The 23,311-nt window shown below is 44.9% G+C and overlaps 1 protein-coding gene across 2 annotated transcripts in view; it reads left to right on the forward strand.

Moving 5' to 3' along the window:
• ABAT (4-aminobutyrate aminotransferase) overlaps window positions 1–23,311 on the forward strand; it is an 83,346-nt gene that overhangs the window by 39,936 nt on the left and 20,099 nt on the right. For both annotated transcript variants that reach the window (XM_032960883.2, XM_032960882.2), the window contains exons 2-8: window positions 5,650–5,799; window positions 16,651–16,754; window positions 18,908–18,937; window positions 19,615–19,732; window positions 20,679–20,728; window positions 21,123–21,203; window positions 22,586–22,678. In XM_032960883.2, coding sequence (XP_032816774.1) covers window positions 5,730–5,799; window positions 16,651–16,754; window positions 18,908–18,937; window positions 19,615–19,732; window positions 20,679–20,728; window positions 21,123–21,203; window positions 22,586–22,678 — 546 coding nt within the window. In that variant the 5' untranslated portion in view covers window positions 5,650–5,729. The remainder of the gene's footprint in view (window positions 1–5,649; window positions 5,800–16,650; window positions 16,755–18,907; window positions 18,938–19,614; window positions 19,733–20,678; window positions 20,729–21,122; window positions 21,204–22,585; window positions 22,679–23,311) is intronic.

A 23,311-nucleotide genomic window follows, 5' to 3' on the forward strand; every position in this document is an offset into this window, starting at 1 on the left:
CACATGAGTTAATAATGCGTGCATTAAAAAATCCGTTACATAACTGCACTAAATTGCGATAACGCATCTCTTTTTTGCAACACACACGTGCTTTTGTCAATCCACTGCTGGATGAGTGCTGAATCGAGTGTAAATTGTAATGTGTAAGCTATACATGCTGTCTGTGCAAATATGTGAATACACAGTAATACAGTGTGATGTAATCGTGCAAGCTATTATACTCTACTACTAAAATCACGTATTTATAACGACAGTACGTAACATTTTGTAGGTAACAACCGTGAATGACTGCAATTGATGTAATATATACACAACCGGAGGAAGTGCCTCAAAGATTCGCAATACCTAAACGTAGTGCGATTTACAAAGTGAAGTGGTGTTAGATTTGATACAGCGCATTGCTGTATCGTTAAAATACAGTACTATTTTTGATTTAAAGCTTTCGTGACTGCAGTGATTCATATTCTTGGTTCTTTTGGTAAAGTCACGTTGAAGGGAAACAATAAAATATATTATTTTAAATAATTACTATAGTAAAGAATATAATATAAAGAATATAATATAGTACTGTATGTTCTTGGTTCTTTCGGTAAAGTCACGTTGAAGGGAAACAATAAAATATATTATTTTAAATAATAAAAATATATTATTTTATTGTTTCCTTTCAACGTGACTTTACCGAAAGAACCAAGAATATACAGTGCTATATTATATTCTTTATATTATATTCTTTACTATATTAATAGTGCGGCGTTATCTAATATTCTTCGTATTGCGCTTTAGTTATCACATTATTCTATGCTTCGATATCGGGTAATCGCTGAAATTGTGTAATAGCAATAGCGATACGATATTGCACGGTATCGCTCACGTTAACATAATGCAATGCATTTTGTTAACACAATGCATTATGTTTAATTTACATTATGTTATATTATTATTAACACAATGCAATGCATTATGTTAACGACTGAATTTGAAGGCTGTGTAGATTTCGGCGTAACGACAAGCTTGTGTGCACCATTCAACGTGGTACAACTCCTGCCAACCTAGCAAGCTTCCTTTCCCAGATCGATATCCCCAACCGGTTTGGAGGTCCCTCCCCTAGATCGACTCGGCCTTAAATGAGTACCTGATGTCGGTGAAGGATGAGCTGGCACCGACAAGTGATGCCCACACTTAACCCCCTTCGAATGGCCACACCGTCATTAATAGGTGCTCGTTAAAGTATTTCTGCCAAGGCTAAATGGGGTGGAGGATATCCTTATACAGTACGTACAGTATGGTATTCTACGGGGTATAAATCGTAATTTCGTAATTGGCCCAAGGCACTGCTGCAGGCACTCGGGGTGCTACCATTCGGCGAGGTGTTAAGAACACAGCATGATTGCCGAACCAAATGGTGGCAGCCCATGACAACCATCCGGGTTTGGGTAAATGTACCACTCATATTGGTCAATACCATACAATATATGTGACTGGGTCGTGTGGTGTATGAGGGAAGACAAAGGTGGTCAGGCGTGGTTGCCGGCCACCCACCCCCTCGTGTGCCGTGCGGGCCTTAATAGGTGCTCGCTAACAGTGTTTTGCCCCAACATTCTGTTGAGGCTACAAGGGGGATCCTTGTATTTATGTCACACCCCGTAGAGTACTGGATATCAAGCCTTTGTTTATCCTGACGCCAATAAAACGGAGTACCGTATTGGGAGGTCAGTTTTGTTTGACCTGTGTAATTACTATCATGCCCATCATAGGAACGTGGAATTTCCAATACTGCCTGAGGGCTGTAAACGGAAGATGAGCACACCCCCCTCCCCATTTGTTTGAAAAACAACCCTGCTCGATTATTTTGTATTATATGTGGGTGTGGTGAATATATGACATGTTTCACCACTTAGAGAATAATAAAGAGTATTGCAGAACCAGATAACGTGTTTAGTTGTATCCTTATACAGTACGCAATATAAATTATATACAGCGTGTTAGCCATGATCTATCCACTGTTTGATGAACGCCTTCCTAATCCGAAGCCAACTCTCAGTCTTGTAATGCAACAATCAGTTCTGTGCACAAGCATATATCAGTGTGTTATGCAGTGTTCTCTCTTTTGGCAATCCGTCAGTGCATTACTGTATGCTGGATATGGGGACGTGTGTCTTACACTTGTATTTGACAGTACATAAGCAATAATATATAATTATGTTCACAGAGTAGTGTGCGAGTGGATTTCGAAAGCAGTTAATAAAGCTGACCTTCATAATTTGCCAGCTAGAAATGATTAACACTCATTTCCTTGCTGGGCATCCATTTCTCGGCCAAAGTGCAGATTGAAAATCCACATTTAAACGACCTTATCAAATATGTTGTTTTCTCCCATTACCAATCATGTAGAAAATACGGTATGTATTGGCATGGATTGTTTTCAGACCATCAGCCCTCATCAGCCAACCATGCAACTTGCCCTATTGCCAAAGAGATGAGTGTATGTGGCATTATCATCTAATTTTCTATGCAGATTGTTTTTGTTATATAATATATATGTAGTGTCATGTGTGTGACACTTGATAAGTGAATACTTTATTCACGAACTTGTTAAGAGACTCTTTTAATACAAATGTTGGTTAAGGGGGTTATTTGGTCTGGTTGGTGAAAACGTGGGAATCCCAAATTGGTTCAAGTAACCCTCTCTACTGATGTTATCCAGAGGCGCTAATCAAACTCTTCTCTAGACTTCCCCCGCACCTCTGATTTCCTTCTCCTGCACCTCCGATCATCACAGGTGGCGGCTACGTGCGGTGCGAACGAAGTTTTATATATACATTACAATAAAGCGGAAAGCCAATAATCGGCATGTGCCTGTAATTTTCAGATAATGATCGGTTCGCAACTCCTCCCCTAATCTGCTGCACGCCACAGCAGATTAAAAATGCTTTGTGGACTGCAAATTGTGATGCATAAGAGTGAGTGGGACTAGCTTGAAGCTGCAGCAGTGAAACTACAGGGAAAGGCAGCACACGTTTTAATTGTTTTACTTAGCAATTTGTATGTTGTATGCATCAGCAAAAAACTATCTGTGCTGAAATTATCTGGTCACGACGTCTAAATCATGTTAAATATATCCATTACATAGACTAATACAGCCTCGTAATCCGCAAATTTGTATTGTATTAATCTCGCTACTCGTTACATGCCACGATTACCCTGTAATCTGCACAATCTGTTTTGTAAGCATCAACTCCTAACATGCTACACATCATCTTCAGAATGGAATACAACTCCTTAACACGAACATTTCTGGACAGAATCTAATCAAAAGCTCTTCACTTCCATTTAGTTCCATTTATTTGGTATAGCCCTGTAAGCCATTCGACTTTTGAATCGGGTGCAACCGCAACAAACAAAAACATGAACAAGAAAACATCTTAAAGTGACTATGTGGCTGTGCAAACAGAAAATCCAGGAAAAAAACACCAAAATATTCCTGAAATAGCACCGTACACCAACGGTGTGTGCAAAAATCCCAGTGGGATGCAAGTCAAACAACAACAACCACAAGACAACTAAGATTAAGGCCATCAGTCTAACTCCGTACTACAATAAACAAAAACATGACCAAACCAAAAAACGTTTTAGAAATCGCCAAAATAAAGCCATAAATCCAATGTAACAGTGATCATAGGGACTGACCGAATTTATGTCCAGCTCCATATGATTAATTCGCCATCTTATCCTTTCGCTCTGTTGTAACCTATTGCCTCTTCTGTCAGTACAAATACTTTGGTCATTGTTGCCTCACATCATTCACCCATCTTGCTTCTTTCTCCTATTAGATATCTGTTCATCTGTCAATTTGAATTGTATATTCTTGCTGGCTTGCTGCACATAATACTTTGCTTCCTGTTAAAATGTTGAATTCATTACTGGGCACATAATGCATCTCATCATGCATGTGAGAATTGGTAGATTTTTTAACATATGCAATTAATAATATAACTTGAGGACTTAATAGAGCAAATAAACACGTAGAAACTTGATAGTAACCGATACAAACTAAACAATAACACTTTAAACGTCGTGATTTATTTTATTTTATACCTACGTGACTTTACTGAAAGAACCAAAGAGTATGGATCCCTGTAGTCACTAAAACTTCAAATCTAGATTTTAGACAAAGAATTGATTCCTGAAATGCCAATCAAATCGCTGATTAGTTGAATTATTAATTCTACTGTCAGTTTAGCGGTTATAATCTACCTTGATAACAGTGATTACCGTAAGTTCACAAAATCTCTTGACCTTTCGTCCACAACTTTCACTTTAACAACATTGGCTATGAAGAATATCTGCTTTTGTTGGAGGAAATTTGCCATTAAAGAATACCTAAACAGTGATTTAGATGTGCTTATGTACAGGTGTGTATACTTCAAATCACAATGAGAGACAGGAAGGGGAACACATGCATTAGATAACATACGCATGTTAGATTGATTGTTAATAAAAGTAAGCTTGGGAAACATTACTAAAAAATGGGGTCATGAAATCGGTTCGTGTGCAGGTGTAATGTAGCCCTCAGAGACGCTCTCTTGCTTAAGTTTTATATATATTATATACTAGCTGTACTATCCGGCTTCGCCCGGGACTTGCATACACCATGTCCGGCCGCCTTTGTCTCCCCAGTGGCGATGTTCACACACCACAGCAGTTACTCGTTTGAGGCTGAGTCGATCTAGGGTAGGCCCAGGACCGGTTAAAATAATCGTCACTGGTGGTGGCCGTGAGCGGGAATCGAACTCGGGTCGCCGGGTTCGTAGCGCGGCGCGCTAACCACGACACTACAATGCGTTACGCTTCCACATGCGAGGGTCACGTGACAGATTTGACGTCAGCTCACTTGCCGTGCAATAAAAATATGCTTTATTGAGCTCCCCCCCCCCAAAAAAGTGTATTTTAAAAAAAAATGTGCATGGTGTACAGTCTGGAAAGTACCCACATGGCAAATTTCCAGTTTGTTGCATGTCGGGAAGTACGCTCAACATTTTGAACAGACACACATTCACAACTTTGCCTTTTATATATATGGAGATTACAGTCCACCTGACTCGACATGTTATCAGGTGGATGCAGGTTGACTATATACAACTGGGTGACTATGTAGCTGCTACGCGACGTTCACTATGTAGTTGACTGACTACTATATAGGAGCCGTCGATGTAGTAGCCACGGCGAAGATATATAACTCCTTTCCCAGCCTTCCAAGACGATGAGGGCAATCCACCGTGATGACAGCCACGACGGCCCGGACCCCGAATCCCCACTGCAGCCCCGAGCGCCGCTCCGCGGTGCCTTTTATTTCCCCTCGGCTCTGCCACGCCCCTTTTCCCCCCGAACTCTCTCCTTTGCCTCACTATAACACCCCGGGGGTTCCATCTCTACCCCCGTGTTGACTCTTCACCCAGTTATCTCACTTGACCCTGCCTGTCCTCATCACTGCAATCATTGTTTATGGCCACTAGGGCCCGTACTGTCCTTACAGAGGCACCAGATGGGGGGTTATTGCATTGCAAGACATATGGCAGTGACTTGGGTAGGTCTTAATCCAGCAGTGGATAGATCGTGATTGGTAATGACCCGTGTGTGTGCTTTTCCTAGGGTGTCCGGCGCAGCACGCTTGAGAGAACGTTTTGAGTCTGCAGCTGGTTGGTGTTGCTGCTGTGAACCTGCGGTTCATAATGGCTTCCAGGATGCTTGCTCGTCAGTCTCTCCTGACTATTTCGAGACACTCACAGACTCCTATCCCACGTGAGTATCGCAATTATTAAAAGTACTAACTTGCAATATGGTCATTTATTATAATACAGGAATTGTAGTGCATTTGTTAATCCGTGAATTGACTAATCCAGCAATAATTTGTCAATTATTCTGTCCAGTACCTGGTGTTTATACCAGGTGCTATTGTTTTATGCCTTTAAACTAGCCACCTGAAAGAGATGGGATGGTGGATCATGCTGAGATGGAGTTTTCAATTTGGTGTCTGTAGGAGGTAGAACGGCAAGAAGGATTCTATTTAATCATTATCACATGAAAACTCATCCCAAAAAACTATTTGGTGATCTGCTATTTTGTTTCATTGTTAAATGAAAGTTAAAATGTACTTCTTTTTTTAAAAACTTCCAACCTACCACTCGGACTATAACTTGTACCACAGAACATGCAACTGCTGCACAATAGGATTTGCAGTGTGCGTCTCCAACCACTCTTAGCTGTTACATTTACAACAATCTAAAAACAAATGTTTGATTCTTTAATTGAATCGCATTCCTCAGTGGTAAAAACATTGTATTGAATGGAAGGTGGGAGGGAAACATTATACTGTTGTATTAACGGAGGTGAAGGAATTTCAGTTTGCCCTATAGTATCATGAGAGTGCCTAATGGTGGTGCGCCTGAAAATTGTTGCTTTCAATTTACATTAACATTTTCTTTTTCAGTGGTCATAAAAAACGTAATTACATAGCATTTAAGGGTATTTAAAGAGTTTCTTGGCCACATGTTCAGCAGGAAATTTCAGACTTATTTGGGATAAATCAAGTACAGGTTTTAGGTTTATATTTTTATAAACATGGCCCTGTCCTGTACAGGTTTGAGGTTTATATTTGTATAAACATGGCCCTGTCCTGTTAATAAAATCAGCTCACTATACGACTCGGGAAGAAAGTATTCTTGTTTCAGCTGTCGCATTTGCATGGCTGAGCTTGCCTGCAGGCAAACATCTGCTCATCAGTGCGGCATTCATGGATCGTGAGCAATCAAATTTGTTTGACTCGAAGATTGCAGCGCTTGCATAGTAACGTGCATTTTTAACCTGTTGGTGAACACCCCCAGTTCTATGATACATTTACATTTGTATAGAACAGGGGTGGGCAAATTTTTTGACTCGCGGGCCACAATGGGTTCTAAAATGTGACAGAGGGGCGGGGCCAGTAACGGACGGACGGAGTGTTTGTGTGAACTAATATAAATGACATGTAAAAATCATTACATGAAAGGATTTGGCCTTTACCAGGTAGCAAAGCATTTATTTGCAAGGCAATTTAACAAATTGCACGAACGTGAACAATACAAAAACATGTCGTAACGTGACTGATCAAACATCATGAAAACATCCTGAGGCCCATTAACAGGTTAGAGCAGCCACGCAGGCTGTGTGTCGGAGATTTGGCTCCAACCTCACTGCAGCAACACATCATCACTTTCAGTGGGAACAGTGTTGTTGATCTCCCATTTTTGCCAGTGCATCCAAGTCTGGAGTTATTTCGGTTGTGGCAATTCTCAGGATAGATCTGAGGTGCTGATCCGTTAACTTTGATCTGTGACGGGCTTTGTTGGCGTTCATGGACGCTGAACGTCACCTCACACACATAAGTCGAGCCAAACAAAGTCAGCATCTTCTGTGCAGTCCTCTGGAAGTTTGGAAACGTGGCTCTGTTAAGTGAAGCATAAAAGTCATTCAGTTTAACAGAGTTGAACTTCTCCTTTAGGACGGAGTCAGACTGAAGATCATTCAGTTCCAACTGCAGCTCCTGTGGTGCTGTTTCACAGTCTTGTGACAGGGGACATGACACCAGCTGAAGTGACTATTCAATGTTTTCGAAATCAGAGAACCTACGGCAGAATACTCCGTGCAGGTCCTCAAGTGATTTGCTGTATTTTTTTGCGTTTCGCGGTGCCTCTTCCTGCATGGCAAGTGTGGGGAAATGAGCGAAAGATTTGTTCGCAATTTGTCTGGAGAACAAAGTGAGCTTGGATTTGAAGGCTTTCACATGTTTGTACATGTCGTGAACAAACTGATCTTTCCCCTGCAGTTTCACATTCAGCTCATTTATGTGTGAAAATATGTCCACAGCAAACGCAAAGTCACTAAGCCAGTTCTTGTCGCTTAGCTCAGGGAATTCGTCAGATTTCCCCACCAACTCCAAAAATGCGATGATGTCCTCTTTCAGCTCCCACACTCGTTGTAACACTTTCCTCAAACTTAACCAGCGGACACGAGAGTGGTACAGCAAGTCCTGATGATCCGCATCAGTTTCCTCCAGGAACATAATAAACTGATGGTGCTGAAGTCCCCTTGCTCGTATAAAGTTAACAAGTTTTACGGCTGTATTCACGACATGATTAAGCTGCAATACAGACGTGCACAGGGATTCCTGATGGATGATGCAGTGAATGAAAATAAGATCAGAAAGGGGGTTTTAGAATCAGGAAGGGTTTTATTCGCCATGAAAGTTCACACCGACACGGAATTTACTTTGGCAGGATGGTGCATACATTCAACATATAGGAATCTAAAATCTTAAATAAGTTTTAAACAAGTCTTACTATAATAATAAGGGTTAAATGTCCAACTAACACCAAGGGGCTGAAGTATATAAAATTGAATAAATATTGAATATAAAATATCTTTAAGATATCATTTAAAAATAAAAAAATACAAATAGGTTAACATAGTTAATATCGGCAAGGTGTCATTATGTAGATAAAATGTTAAAATCAGTGTAAGCCCTTGGCCTTGTTTAACAGGCCAGCAGCAGATGGGAAGAAACTGTTTTTATGGCGTGAGGTTTTGGTCCTGATGGACCGAAGCCTTCTGCCGGAGGGGAGTAGCTGAAACAGAGAGTGTCCAGGGTGGGAGGAATCGGCCATAATCTTCCTCGCTCGCCTCATGGTCCTTGTCGTGTGCAGGTCTTCGAGGGTTGGTAGATTGCAGGCAATTACCTTCTCAGCAGTGTGGATGATACGCTGCAGTCTGCTCTTGTCCTTGGCAGTGGCAGCAGCGTACCAGACGGTTATGGAGGAGGTGAGGATGGATTCAATGATCGCTGTATAGAATTGCACCATCATTGTCTTTGGCAGGTTGAATTTCTTCAGCTGCCGTAGAAAGTACATCCTCTTGAGCTCTCTTGGTGAGGGAGCTGATGTTCAGTTTCCACTTGAGGTCCCGGGAGAGAATAGTGCCCAGGAAGCGGAAGGACTCTACAATTTTGACTGGGGAGTCTAACAGGGTGATGGGGGTGAGTGGGGCTGTATTCTTCCTGAAGTCCACAACCATCTCAACTGTCTTTAGAGCATTTAGCTCTAAGTTGTTCTGGCTCACCAGGTCACCAGGTTGTCAGCTTCCCACCTATAGTCAGACTCATCCCCACCAGTGATCAGCCCAATGAGGGTGGTGTCGTCCGCAAACTTCAAGAGTTTGACGGACAGATGATTGGAGGTGCAGCTGTTGGTATACAGGGAGAAGAGCAGTGGGGAAAGGACGCAGCCCTGAGGAGTTCCGGTGCTGATGGACCTGGATTCAGAGACTTGTGTTCCCAGCTTAACGCACTGCTTCCTGTCAGACAGGAAGTCTGTGATCCATTTACAGGTGGTGTAGGGCACATTCAGCTGGAAGAGCTTGTCCTGAAGCAGGGCAGGGATGATGGTGTTGAAGGCAGAGCTGAAGTCCACAAACAGGATCCTGGCGTAGGATGCTGGGGCGTCCAGATGCTGTAGGGTGAAGTGGAGGGCCATGTTAACTGCGTCGTCCACAGACCTGTTGGCTCTGTAGGCAAACTGGAGGGGGTCCAGGAGAGGGTCTGTGATGGCTTTGAGGTGTGCCAGGACCAGGCGCTCAAAATACTTCATTACCACAGATGTAAGGGCGACTGGTCTGTAATCATTTAGTGCTGTTGGCCTTAGCTTTTTGGGCACAGGGGATGATGGTGGAGGACTTGAGACAGGCTGGTACATGGCATGTCTCCAGGGAGGTGTTAAAGATGTTGGTGAACACCGGAGACAGCTGGTCAGCGCAGTGCCTGAGGGTGGCTGGAGAGACAGTCCGGCCCGGCTGCTTTGCGTGGATTCTGCCTCTTGAAAAGTCTATTAACTTCTCCCTCCTGAAAGGAGAGAGTCATCTCTGTAGTATGGGTGGGGGATGGGGCCTCTTGGGTGGGAAAGGGTGGTTCAGGACAGTTCAATTGTCTTTCAAATCTACAGTAGAACTCGTTCAGGTCGTTGGCTAGGCGGGAGTCGTTAGTGGTTTGGGGGGCTCTGGGTTTGTAGTGGGTGATCTGCCTGAGCCCTTTCCAGACAGAAGCAGCGTCGTTAGTAGAGAACTGGTGTTTTAGTCTCTCTGAGTACAGTCGTTTAGCCTCTCTCACCGCTTTGCTAAACCTGTTCTTCGACTCCTTGAATCTGTCTCTATCCCCACTCCTAAACGCTTCCTCCTTCTCCAACCTCAACCTTCTGAGCTTTGCTGAGAACCAGGGCTTATTGTTGTTAAAGTTCACCCTGGTACGTGTTGGGATACAGCAGTCCTCACAGAAGCTGATGTAGGACGTTACAGCCTCTGTGAGTTCATCCAGACTATTGGTAGCAGTCGTGAACTAAGCACGCCCGCAAATCTTCCACAGCCTCACTGGTCCACTGTTTAGATGTCCTTACAGCAGGTTTACAGAGTTTTAGTTTCTGCCTGTATACAGGAATCAGGTGGACCATGGCATGGTTAGAGTGTCCTAGTGCTGCTCGGGAGATGGCGTGGTAGGCTCTACTGACTGTAGTGTAGCAGTGATCCAGAGTGTTCCCTTCTCTGGTTGGGCATTTAATGAATTGTATGTATTTGGGGAGTTCGTGGCTGAGATTACCTTTGTTAAAGTCGCCAAGTACGATAACCAACGAATCTGGATTTGCTCGCTCCACACTCAGAATCTGATTGGCGAGCATGCGTTGGGCCTCTTTAACTTGAGGACAAGGCGGCAAATAAACTCCGACCAAAATGAGCGACGCGAACTCGCGAGGCGAGTAAAACGGTTTACAGGTTATAAAAATTGATTCAAGGAGTGGAGAACAATGTTGCAGAATCACTGTGACATCTACACACCAGCCACTGTTAATGTAAAAACAAATACCACCGCCTTTCGTCTTGCCGGAGAGTGCTATGTCACGATCCGATCTTACAAGATGGAATCCTGCTAGTTGTAGCGAAGTGTCCGGAATCAAATCACACAGCCATGTCTCCGTGAAGCACAAAACAGAAGATGAAAGAAAGTCTTTGTTTTTTACCATCAGTAGCTGAAGTTCATCCATTTTGTTGTACAGTGAACGTACGTTGGAGAGGAAAAAGCTCGGAAGCACTGTTCGGATCCCGCGTCTGTGTAGCTGTACTAGAGCCCCCGACCGTTTACCCCTTGGGCGGCGTTTCGCTGCTTGAGCAAAGCCTAGCGCGGCATTGACTAGAATGCCTACTAATTCTGCCGCTGGAAGCAGAAAAGTAGGAATTAAATCCACAGGAGTTGTTTCCCTGATATTTAAAAGTTCGTCTCTTGTTAGAGAACTCCGAAAATCTTGGCAAAACACTGAATTGACAGACAAAACAAGACAAAACAGGGCGCACCGACCGGCTGAGGCTACCATCATCGGTGCCATCTTCGCACCAGCACGGGTGTGCTGAACAGCAGGACTCTCTCACCAGCACTGGTGTGTTGAACAGTAGGCTCTTCTCACCAGCACGGGTGTGATGAACAGTAGGCCTCTCTCACCAGCACGGGTGTGTTGAACAGCAGGCCCCTCTCACCAGCACGGGTGTGATGAATAGTAGGCCTCTCTCACCAGCACGGGTGTGTTGAACAGCAGGCCCCTCTCACCAGCACGGGTGTGCTGAACAGCAGGCCCCTCTCACCAGCACGGGTGTGCTGAACAGCAGGCCCCTCTCACCAGCACGAGTGTGCTGAACAGCAGGCCCCTCTCACCAGCACGGGTGTGCTGAACAGCAGGCCCCTCTTACCAGCACGGGTGTGCTGAACAGCAGGCCTCTCTCACCAACACGGGTGTGATGAACAGCAGGCCCCTCTCACCAGCATGGGTGTGCTGAACAGCAGGCCCCTCTCACCAGCACGGGTGTGCTGGACAGTAGGCCCCTCAACACGGGTGTGCTGAACAGCAGGCCTCTCTCACCAGCACGGGTGTGCTGAACAGCAGGCCCCTCAACAGCAGGCCTCTCTCACCAGCGCAGGTGTGCTGAACAGCAGGCCCCTCTCACCAGCATGGGTGTACTGAAAAGCAGGCCTCTCTCACCAACACGGATGTGATGAACAGTAGGCCCCTCTCACCAGCACGGGTGTGTTGAATAGCAGGCCCCTCTCACCAGCACGGGTGTGCTGAACAGCAGGCCCCTCTCACCAGCACGGGTGTGCTGAACAGCAGGCCCCTCTCACCAGCACGGGTGTGCTGAACAGCAGGCCTCTCACCAACACGGGTGTGATGAACAGCAGGCCCCTCTCACCAGCATGGGTGTGCTGAACAGCAGGCCCCTCTCACCAGCACGGGTGTGCTGGACAGTAGGCCCCTCAACACGGGTGTGCTGAACAGCAGGCCTCTCTCACCAGCACGGGTGTGCTGAACAGCAGGCCCCTCAACAGCAGGCCTCTCTCACCAGCGCAGGTGTGCTGAACAGCAGGCCCCTCAACAGCAGGCCTCTCTCACCAGCACAGGTGTGCTGAACAGCAGGCCCCTCTCACCAGCATGGGTGTACTGAACAGCAGGCCCCTCTCACCAGCACGGGTGTGCTGAACAGCAGGTCCCTCAACACGGGTGTGCTGAACAGCAGGCCTCTCTCACCAGCACGGGTGTGCTGAACAGCAGGCCCCTCAACAGCAGGCCCCTCTCACCAGCACGGGTGTGCTGAACAGTAGGCCCCTCTCGACAAAACTGGACAAAACAGGGCGCACCAACCGGCTGAGGCAGCCATCATCGGCGCCAAACCCTGGTCAGGGTTTTCCTCTTTCACTTTATTCTGGATTATTTTCAGCAGCCCAACATTTTTTCCAGTTAAATTTGGCGATCCATCCGTTGTGACATTGACAAGTTTACTCCAAGGTAGCTTCATTCTTTCGATGACAGCAGACACCTGGTTATACAAGTCCTCTCCCCGCGTTCTTCCTTTCAGGGACTCCATGGTAAAAAAAACTCCTCTGTTATCGCAAAACTGTCGTCAATGCCTCGGATAAAAATGAGGAGCTGAGCAGTGTCTTTTACGTCCGTACTTTCATCCAGTGCTAGTGAATATAACTCAAAGGAATCAGACTTTTTGTTTCATTGGCTGGCTATATTTTCATCAATCGGTTCCACACGGCGAGTCACAGTTCTGCGTGATAAACTGACTTTTTCAAATTTGCTTTTGATCTCCGGACACAAGATGTCTGCTGTCTGTACCATGCATTATTTTACAAACTCGCCTTCGGAGAAAGGCTTGCTAGCCTTTGCTATTTCGAATGCCACCAAAAAACTTGCCTTGGTAGTTGACTCTTGAATCGCAGTTTGTCGGTGAAAAAAATGTTGCTGAGTCTGTAAATTAGTCGCCAACCTCTGAGCCGTAGCCGCCCGTTCTTGCGTTGACTGCTTGCTAGCGTAGTTGGCATGCTTCGTAGCAAAGTGACGGCTGATGTTGTACTCCTTGAAAACTGCGGCAGTTTCTCGGCATATCGGGCATACAGCCTTCGATTGGACTTCAGTGAAAAAGTATTTTGTTGTCCACTCCGTGTTAAACACTCGGCCCTCATTGTCCACTTTTAGTTTCCTTGATCCGCTCATTTTACAGAAGGGCTCGCAGGGCAAAGCGAAAAAGTGAAGGGAGCACCGTATCTAACTCGGCAATGTAAACAAACCCTGAAAATGGCGCTGATGGCCCACAATGCATTGCGAGATCATGTGCCCTTTCGAGCCCTATACATCACACTCCCAGTCAAAGTGCGCCATCTAATGGGGGAATGGGGCATTACAGAAGAAAGGTAAAATTTAATTTAATAATAATAATCATATTTGGACAAGTTCGGCGGGCCGGATTAAAAAGCCCAACGGGCTGTATACGGCCCGGGGGCCGTACTTTGCCCATGTCTGGTATAGAAGGTATATAAGGTCCACAAGGCTATGTGGGTTTCCAAAGTGTTGGCAAGAGGTCGCCTTATTTACATTTTTTTAATGAAAGAAAATGAATAAATTTCGGGCAACAAAATATATGAAAATATATTAAACAAAATTAAAATGCAGCGTTCATTAACACAATAAAAATTATGACTTGCACTCAACACATTTGTTATGATGTGAAAATGGTTACTGGTATTAAAGTACCACAATCTCTTTGGGTTACGCTTTTTATGTGTGGTGTAGATTTGACATTTCTCTTCTGCTTTTCGACCAACATTCACTTTTGGTGATGGTATAATGTGTATCTTTCCGTATGCTGGTTATGTGGAGCGGTTGTTTGGGGGCCGACGTCCACCCCACCGCCCTCGCTGGGCAGGCGGGACGCAACGTCCGCCTCTTCCGGCTCCGTCCACCGCATTGATCGGCTCCCGCCGGGCCCCTACCGACCGGGTGATCGGCCCCCCCGCGCTAGCGCCCTCTCTGAGGGACATAGCTAAACTGCTGTCTCACGGCCGCAGGGAGTTACCCCACGCACCCGCGCACACCACAGCAATCGTTAACCCAGCCTCCAGCAGCACGCTCGCGCTCCCCACCTGCAAGCGATTACCTCTTAACATGCGCACGCGCCGCGGCTCCGCATTCGCTAACATGGCCCACAGTGGCACGCTCGCGCTGCCCACCTGCGAGCGACTACCTCGACGAGCGTCCGTGCATACCGCAGCTATCGTTAAAACAGGGGCGCAAACGCTCTCGGACCTGCGGGCGATTATTTCCTAACACGCGCGCGCACCACATCCAACGCTAATGTGGTGCCCAGCGTTACGCCCACACCTGCGAGCGATTACCTCACCGCACGCCCATGCCGCGACTCCGCGTCAACTCTCGCAGTGCGTTTTCCCACGCAGTCGCCCCACACACAAATCCCAGACACCACACCGATGCTCTGTGCTAACGTTTATTCGCGGCGCAAATACACACTACCTGGGGGAATGTTTTGCGAGAAGAGCCTAGCCTACTGCTGCCTTAAGTGCCCAGTCATTCAAACGTCCTACCACGTACCTCGAAGCTGTACTCACGGCGTTGTATGGACGCCGTGAGAGTCGGGAGGGAGAAGGACGAGAGCAAACTTTACCTATCACTGCCACGTAGCAGCACTCGCTGGCATCACACGGATGCTGCGAGCGGCTTGAGGAGGCAGGAAGGCAGGGAGTGGGTCTTGGCGGCCCAGAGGTTGAAGACGAGAGCAAAAATGGTCCCGGGCTACTCGGGAAACTGTGGGACTTTCCTCCTAGGGACCCTTTGCATGAAAACCCGTTGCGCCAGGCGATACCCCGCCAGGACGCTATGTGTGTGTGCGCGCTGCATGTGGGTGCTCCGTGTGTGTGCTCAGCGTGGGGCCAGGGGGGACTTGCGGCACTGGCAGAGTTGCTCCGCGGCCGTGGCACCACAGTTGTATTGTGGTTAACACACTGCAACAATCTCATCCACCCAGGTTAAATTCTATGCCACATTGGACGAGATCGTCTTGTCACTGGGTATCTCAATCATCTCTGGCATTATTCTGAGATTGACTTCATGTAAAATGGGTGCCCTTCTGTACCAAAAGGGTTACATCAGCACTGGGGCAACAAAAGTGAGGGAGCATGTGTGGTCCTTCCTGTCATGGGCTATGATAAGATGGCACAGCGATAAGCACAGTTGGCGCATCTGCCAATCATCCCATTCAGTTAACCCATAAGACCTGGACTTACTGCCAGCGAGCCTTTGGCACTTAAAGCGACCTCAAAGTATTCCTAGCTTGACATGAGTCGTGGTGATGTGCCCACTGCTTGGTGGTGAATAGGGGCTTCAAGAGCAGCCTATTATGTAAGCAATTCTTGCAAATAGGCCCATATGCTACTGATGTGTGTGGTTAGAAATTACGTCTAGGTTGCTAGAAATATATCAGAGTGCAGTCTGTAAGAGTAACACGAATGTGTGTGGGTGTGTGCATTGAGTAGAGTGGTGGCTCTGGTTAGCACTGATAATAATAGGGTTTTTCCCCTTTTTTCTGGCAACAAAACTGAAACCTTTTTACAAGGATTCATGTCTGCATTAACCACAATACTTGCAGTCAAAATGCAAAAAAAACATACTATGATAATATATGCATTGTCCTTGAAACTGATTGGTCCACACCAAGGGATGGCTTGGGACGGCTTGGTGTGGACCAATCAGTTTCAAGGACAATGCATATATTATCATAGTATGTTTTTTGTTTGCATTTTGACTGCAAGTATTGTGGTTAATGCAGACATGAATCCTTGTTAAAAGTTTTCAGTTTTGTTGCCAGAAAAAAAGGGGAAAAACCCTATTATATTTTGGTATTGGCAAAGGAGGTCTAATGAGGGTTAGCACTGCTTTACGAACCCGGCAACCTCAATTTCATTCCCGGCCATGGCTAACATACCTGGCGGATTGGTATCTGAAAAGATCCTGGGCCTCCTAGGTTAACTTATCCTTAAATGAGTATCTGTTGCAGTGCTTAAACATCAGCATGGGGGTGACGAAGTCCACTTAGGCATTTTGCTGATGACACCACCCCCTCGTGGTCCCCTAAGGACAAGGGGATGGTGTCACCAACAGGACTTGTCCTCACAGTCTGTGTAGGCTATATAGGAGATTTTTTTTCCTTGTGTATGCATTATCTCATCCACAGGGAGAGCAATGGGGGCTCAGGCCTCTCCCTCGCTCCATGACCAGGGTCTCCCAGAGTATGAGGGTCCCCTCATGAAGACGACCATACCAGGGCCCAAATCACAAGTAAGAGAAACTGGGTTGATAACTTGCAAAGCCATGCGTGCACTCGCACAGCACTCCCATGCATACATGTTCATTCAAAAGCACAAATAGCAAGATTCCCAGTTAATCCGCAATGGTTCTCAGAGGTTACGGCTGTTGGCAATCATTTGTTGAGGCCTGGAAGACACGCGAGGGGAATTTGAGGCCAGTTAATTCAACTTGGCTAATCTTTGCCTCCCAGTGCTGCAGTTGACCACATCACACAAGCAACTGATTTTTTTAAAGTTCCAATTGCATTCAATAGAGCTGTTGGTGTCATATGAGAAAAATGAAAAATGTACAACTAGAATTTACAACAGGCCGTAACAGTACATTGTCAGGCATTTGGTTCCTTTAAATTGCCGTAGGTTTGGCTTCATTCAATAGGCTCATCATATGACCTAAAAGAGTCATGAATTATAAATATTAGCCCTGATAAATGGAATGTGTTTAATTAAATGATACAAAACTTAACATCATTGTGTGTGTGCAATCAGTGGTGACTGTGCTGAGATATTATCTCTTCATATACTTGAGTCCCCATTTTTTTTACAGTACTGATTACTTTCTGGATTTGAGCCCAGTATCTTATTGGTATTGATTGGTTCAACTCTTAGATTGGCATTAAACCTTGGACTTCTTTGCCATGTGTGCTTTTTCTAGCTCGTGATGACGAATGGGAGGGGAGATACAAGGTTAACATTTCAACTACGAATCAATATTGCACATATTGGAATCAGGTTTCAGGTTCAAACCCTTTACAAACCTCGACACAGGTCTTTATGGTTGATAAGTTCCACTTTAAATTATGAGCGTATGTGTATTCGTGGTTGCCATCATTATTTAATTCACACCAACATATACATGCGTTCCACTCGTAAAAAATGTGCATGATTCTTCACATGTGCACAAATGTATAAGGCTACTCTTTGTGATTGCACGCATGAAAGAACATGCACATGTAAGCACACGTGCCTGTAATCTATACGCATTTGTTCACACCCATACCATGATGAAGATAGTCTGATTTAACCATGTATACTGTAGATGCAAATGTTTGTAAGTGAGCTCCCATCAAGCCCAGTGCGTCACAGCACACATGGGAGTGGTGTTGTGAGCATCATAGCCCGTTGTCTCCAATCAATACTGATGTTCATACCACATCACGTACTCATTTTAGGCCAAGTTAACCTCGGGGAAGATCAAGACAGTTTTAGATACCACATACCACTCATATTTATCACCAGGAATCTAAGGTTACTGGGATCATATTTCGTTGCGCGTACTGCTGCATCACCATTCTCCAAAGTTCAGATGTGCTCGTACATGAGGGGAAATTGTGCATTCATCCATGCTTTTAACACACCATGCACATGACAAGAGCCTTGGGGCTAGAGGCAGCGAGTAGTAAATTGAAGGCACAATAGGGATTTTGCCTGGATTAGAGGTAAGGTCATGAACATAATTCGTCATGCTTATGAGCATTACTTCTCTCCCTGGTGTTGTTACCTCCAAATCCAAGGTTTAGAACCCCTACATTGAGTCCTCTTGACTTCCCTTCTACGTGACTTTACCGAAAGAACCAAGAATATGAATCCCTGCAGTCACGAAAGCTTTAAATAAAAAAAATCATGTAAAGTTATTAAAATAATCAAGTGTTGGTAAAGTAACTAAAGTTGGCATTACATGCAAACATACATTTCTCCATTTGCCTGGTTCCTGGTGTGAGCATTGGACCGTGAGGTTCAGATTAACATGACCTACAGGGGCTTCCTTGACAAGTTTCAAACCTTTTAAAAACAGTGCCTCAGCAGCAGACCAATGCTTTCCCACCTGATGACGGACGCTTGTGTTGCACCCGAAACGTCGTGATTTATTTTATTTTATACCTACTACGTGACTTTACCGAAAGAACCAAAGAGTCTGTTAAAGGACATTTGTATTTTCTTTGTGCAAATATTGATACACGCTTCATGAGGTTTCATTGACCTGCCTGGATGGTAAACACTCGCACATACACACTCACAATTGCATTAAGTCTGGGTGCATAGTGCTTGAAATAGTGTTTGATTATTTGGTTTGTGTATGCTGATGTGTGCGTACACATGCATATCTCTCTGTTTGTGTTATAACAGGTCCTTACCAAGGAGCTTGGGGAGATTCAGGTATGCAAAACGTTTAAGACATTTAAACACTTTAATGTACATAATATTAATCGTTTATATTTGATGTACAGGTCTTTATCAGTCCACTGCTGGGTGAAAGTATCAAGCCCTGTCAATAACGGGGTTTGTTTTACTTTACTACAACCCCCAGTGCAGGTTGGCGAAGGATGTGCTGGACCAGTTCAGATGTCACTCGCCACTGAGTTTAGCCGTGGGTGGGAATCAAACTCTAGTTGCAGGGTTCATATTGCAGTGCAACTAACTGCTGCAAGATCGCTCAACATTAAACTTTTAATAGCCTGTAATTCTGAGCAAAGTTTTCTTAGCCTGAACAAGGGGTCGTTGATCTAAACTTGACGTCTTCGTCCTGAACACAGGTTGTTTCGTTTTGTGCGCATGTGTGGTTAGTGCACTGCATTACAAAACCAGCGGGCCGAGTTAAAATGTTTGGCCATGTCGAACTTCAGTGGCGATTATCTAAATTGGTCCGGGGCCTCCTGTCGATTCGGCCTTACATGAGTACCTGTAGCGGTGTGTGAACAGCCAGACATGGTTCTGGCCACACCACCGCCTTATGTGCTGTGTCAGCTTTAATAGTTGGTTGCTATCAACACTGACCCTCAAAATCTGTGTAGGATGTACATGGGACCTTTGTTTTTTGTGTACGCACATCTCAGAACTCGGTGGCCGTGCAGTTTTTCTGCGACTACACAGCCAGTCGGGGCAACTACCTGGTGGATGTGGATGGAAATCGCATGCTGGACCTGTACATGCAGATCTCATCACTGCCACTTGGTATGCAGTCCTAGAGTTGCATTGATAAGATGTCCCTGGGATCCACAAACCCTGTGGGGACCCTGTAGGGATCCAAAAGGAATGAGAGAAAAGAACAGGAAATGTTTTATTTGGCAAGAAAGGAAATGGCGTTAACACGAAAGGATGATGTTAAAACGGGAAGGAAATCCCCTTGGAATAGGGGTAGGGAAAAAAGTTATTCACCAGTGCAGATGCACACCCACGTGTGTTTTGCTGTACTCTAGTGGTTGGTTGTTGAAACATATATGTATACACCCGCATGTGCACGTATTATAAATCACATCTTTATGGAAGATTACTCTTAGTTCCCTGCTTCTATTAAAGTCTAAAGCAGCCTTACACATTGTTGCCTTCCTTCTTAACTGATATTCCTGCCACTTCTATTAAAATAGAAAGACCCTGTTGTTTTCTGAATGACTTAGCCTCCCTTGGTCCCCGAACAACTCCCTTTGCACACTCCCGCTTATATACCCCTCCTCACGTGCTCCCCACTTAAGCTGTAGCCTCCACGGAACCTCTTGCACTCATTAATCCTTGATCAGCGCCCCCATCACCCGTCTCTCCGACGCCAACCTCATGCTCCAACGCGCACACCTGCTCGTCCTCGATTGCACCCGCTCAACTGCGCGCACTGCGTACATCTCTACACGTATAATAATAAATGCCAAACTAACCACATGCTATATCTCCCTCCATTCATGCTGGATGTTTCGTTCATTCTCATTAATTACGTCAATACATGTTACCCACCTCTTTGCCAGCTTATTTTATTTATTAAAATATACCTGGGTAATCCCTTGATGTGAGACATCTTGTTTGACCTCAATTCTTTGTTGCACTGTGGATTCTATTAATCATAAAGGAATGCATTTTTTATTGACTGCTACATTGGACTACATGTATAGGGAATATTGTTTTTTCACAGGTTACAATCACCCAGCCCTTCTCCGTACCCTGCAAGATCCTGCAAATCTGGTGAGCACCATGTGTGTTAGCGCACGCTCTAATGTGTACCTAGCTTGGCACAAGTTTCATTGCAATATCACTGCCACTTAGTAGCTAATGGTAGCTGTTGTATCTGTCCATGTGTGTTCAATGTTTATTGGTTAAATCGCTTTATTATGAAGCAAACAACCTACGTTGAATTTCCACAACACCACTGGAAAGTCATATGTGAACCAATACTGTGCTTCATTTAGGTCATTTCAACCATGTGAATATCACAGCGAGGAAGGCAAAGGCGGCCAACAATACAGGATTCTGCCCACACCACTCTTGTATGTACCATACTGGCCTCGATGGCATTTGCACCAGCAGTCTGTAAAGTAGAATGTTCCAATGGGGCTTCTATGTTTTCTTGTGTTGGCAGGCCACATTCGCTAACCGACCGGCACTGGGAGCTTTACCTCCGCATGACCTTCCTCAACTTCTCCACAAGTCTCTAGTATCGGTATGAGACACTCACACACTCAGATACAACCAGCAGTGGTGTGGATTTCTCTAGAGCAGTGGTTTGCTGGTACGGTTTGTGGATTGCACTGAGATCATGTGTGCGAGTCATTCTGCTTACCAGAATGGGCAATAAGGTATCGAGGAAGCAGTCAGAAAAGTAGGTGTTTTTGACTGGTCTCTTCAAAGAGTATGTGGAGTTTTCACTGGAAAGTGATGTTCCATCCCACATTCGAAACGTACTCAACGGCAGTTGTTAAATATGATAAATGGGACCTTTTGTTCTGTAAACTTGAGCAAAATAATACCCTTAAGGAAAGCTCGACTAAGTCTCAAAGCTCTTTCATGAGCGGTGTTTGGCCAATTCCATTAATTAGTATTTGGCGTATGGAAAGAACCCATAGAACACATAGAAAATCAATTCATACTAAAAGCAGATCGTTTCAAGAATACATTATGTACTGCATTCTCCTGGTCATCACACAGCCCTAGTCTACATTATCTGGTATTCTCAATCAGTCTCCCATTTAGTCTCACTTGCAGGCATAACCCTGGTTCATGTTCAAAATCTGATGAGATTGGGCACATTCATGGTGATTTTGAAGATAGGTTCCTCAAGAGCCGCATGGCTCACAGGGCTATACCTAATAAATAAACTGAGTGAGTCTTAATCACTCCATCTAGAGCCACATGGTCTGTCTGTGACGTCCCATGAGAGATGGGAATGCTGACGAGCTCAATATGGCACTTGCCATATAATGGTGCAGGCTACACCACTCCTCCTTGTGCCATGTCATGCCGGCCTCAATTGGTACTCATTTACACCGCATGTCCAAAAGTCTTTATGGCTGTTTATTTATACGTAGAACCATTTGTCAATCCATTGCTGGATGATATGTCTCCAAAAAGTGTCAGTCAAGAGGGCTGCTTGACCATACTTCACCGCACTGGTCCATGAGAGTTGAAGGCAGGGAGCACATGTGGAAGTACTGTATAGTAAAACGCAAACATTGATTTTGCTACACTGCCATCTGCAGCCCACAACATAGGCCTATAGCATCCCATAACACTTGTTTTATGCATGGTGGTCATCTATCCACACACTATTAAGGTACAACATTGCCTAGCTTCAAAGATCTGATGAGATCAGACGCATCCTGGGTGATTACTTTTATAAGCAACGGCTATGCAGGGGACCCTTTATGCTTGTGCATCCAAGCAGGTGGGTTTGTAAACATACTTTAGTCTACTTTTTGGTTTTTTTCGGTAAAGTCATCTAGGTAACTTGTGACTACGTGACTTTACCGGAAAAAAAAACAAAAAGTATGAATCCTTGCAGTCACGAAAGCTTCAAATCTAGAAATATTTTTGTCTGTCCCCTAGGTGGCTCCCACTGGACTCCGGCAGGTGCAGACCATGGCTTGTGGGTCCTGCTCCAACGAGAATGCCTTCAAGGCCATCTTCATCTGGTATCGGGTGTGTTGACATGCCATTCAGCACAGTGGGGCACTCCATCTTTGCACAATGAGACCTGGCCGAGCATACTCTCCTGTCGTTTAACAAAACCTTTATGACGTTACTTCCACTCACCTAAGGTCTTCTCTCTCAAACGCTTCCCCCTACTGCCTTTGTTTTTAAACCACTTCCATCAATATAAATATGTCCATCAACATTGTGAGGACTCCACTGCCTTTCACCTTTTGTGCTGTTCCCACAGTCTAGAATGGTACCACCTCCTAGCCATCTGCTTCAGAATACTAATCTGTTTAAACGTACAAAAAAGCATATCCATTTGCACTTTATTTTCACTTAAACTAATAAAAAGGCGAATGCAATAGTTTACATTCCTGGAGGAAAATGATGCTTAATATATTTTCCTATTCACTAATGTTCCTTCCTCCAGCTTACTCTCTCTTAGTACCATTTGTATTGATGTACAAGGAAACTGAGGTGGTTTAAACTTTCCAAGACTCATTAAAAGAGTGTTGCTTTGTATAAAATGTAATACGGCACCCTGATGTTATGGGCAAAAACTACCACATCTTGACAATGTAGGTCCAACAAAATGTATTTTCATCAGTGTGTGTGTGTGTTTGTGCACATGTGCAT

The sequence above is a fragment of the Petromyzon marinus genome, chromosome 26 (genome assembly GCF_048934315.1).
Source record: "Petromyzon marinus isolate PM22_M1 ecotype Great Lakes invasive population chromosome 26, UKy_Petmar_22M1.pri1.0, whole genome shotgun sequence".
NCBI lineage: Eukaryota > Metazoa > Chordata > Hyperoartia > Petromyzontiformes > Petromyzontidae > Petromyzon > Petromyzon marinus.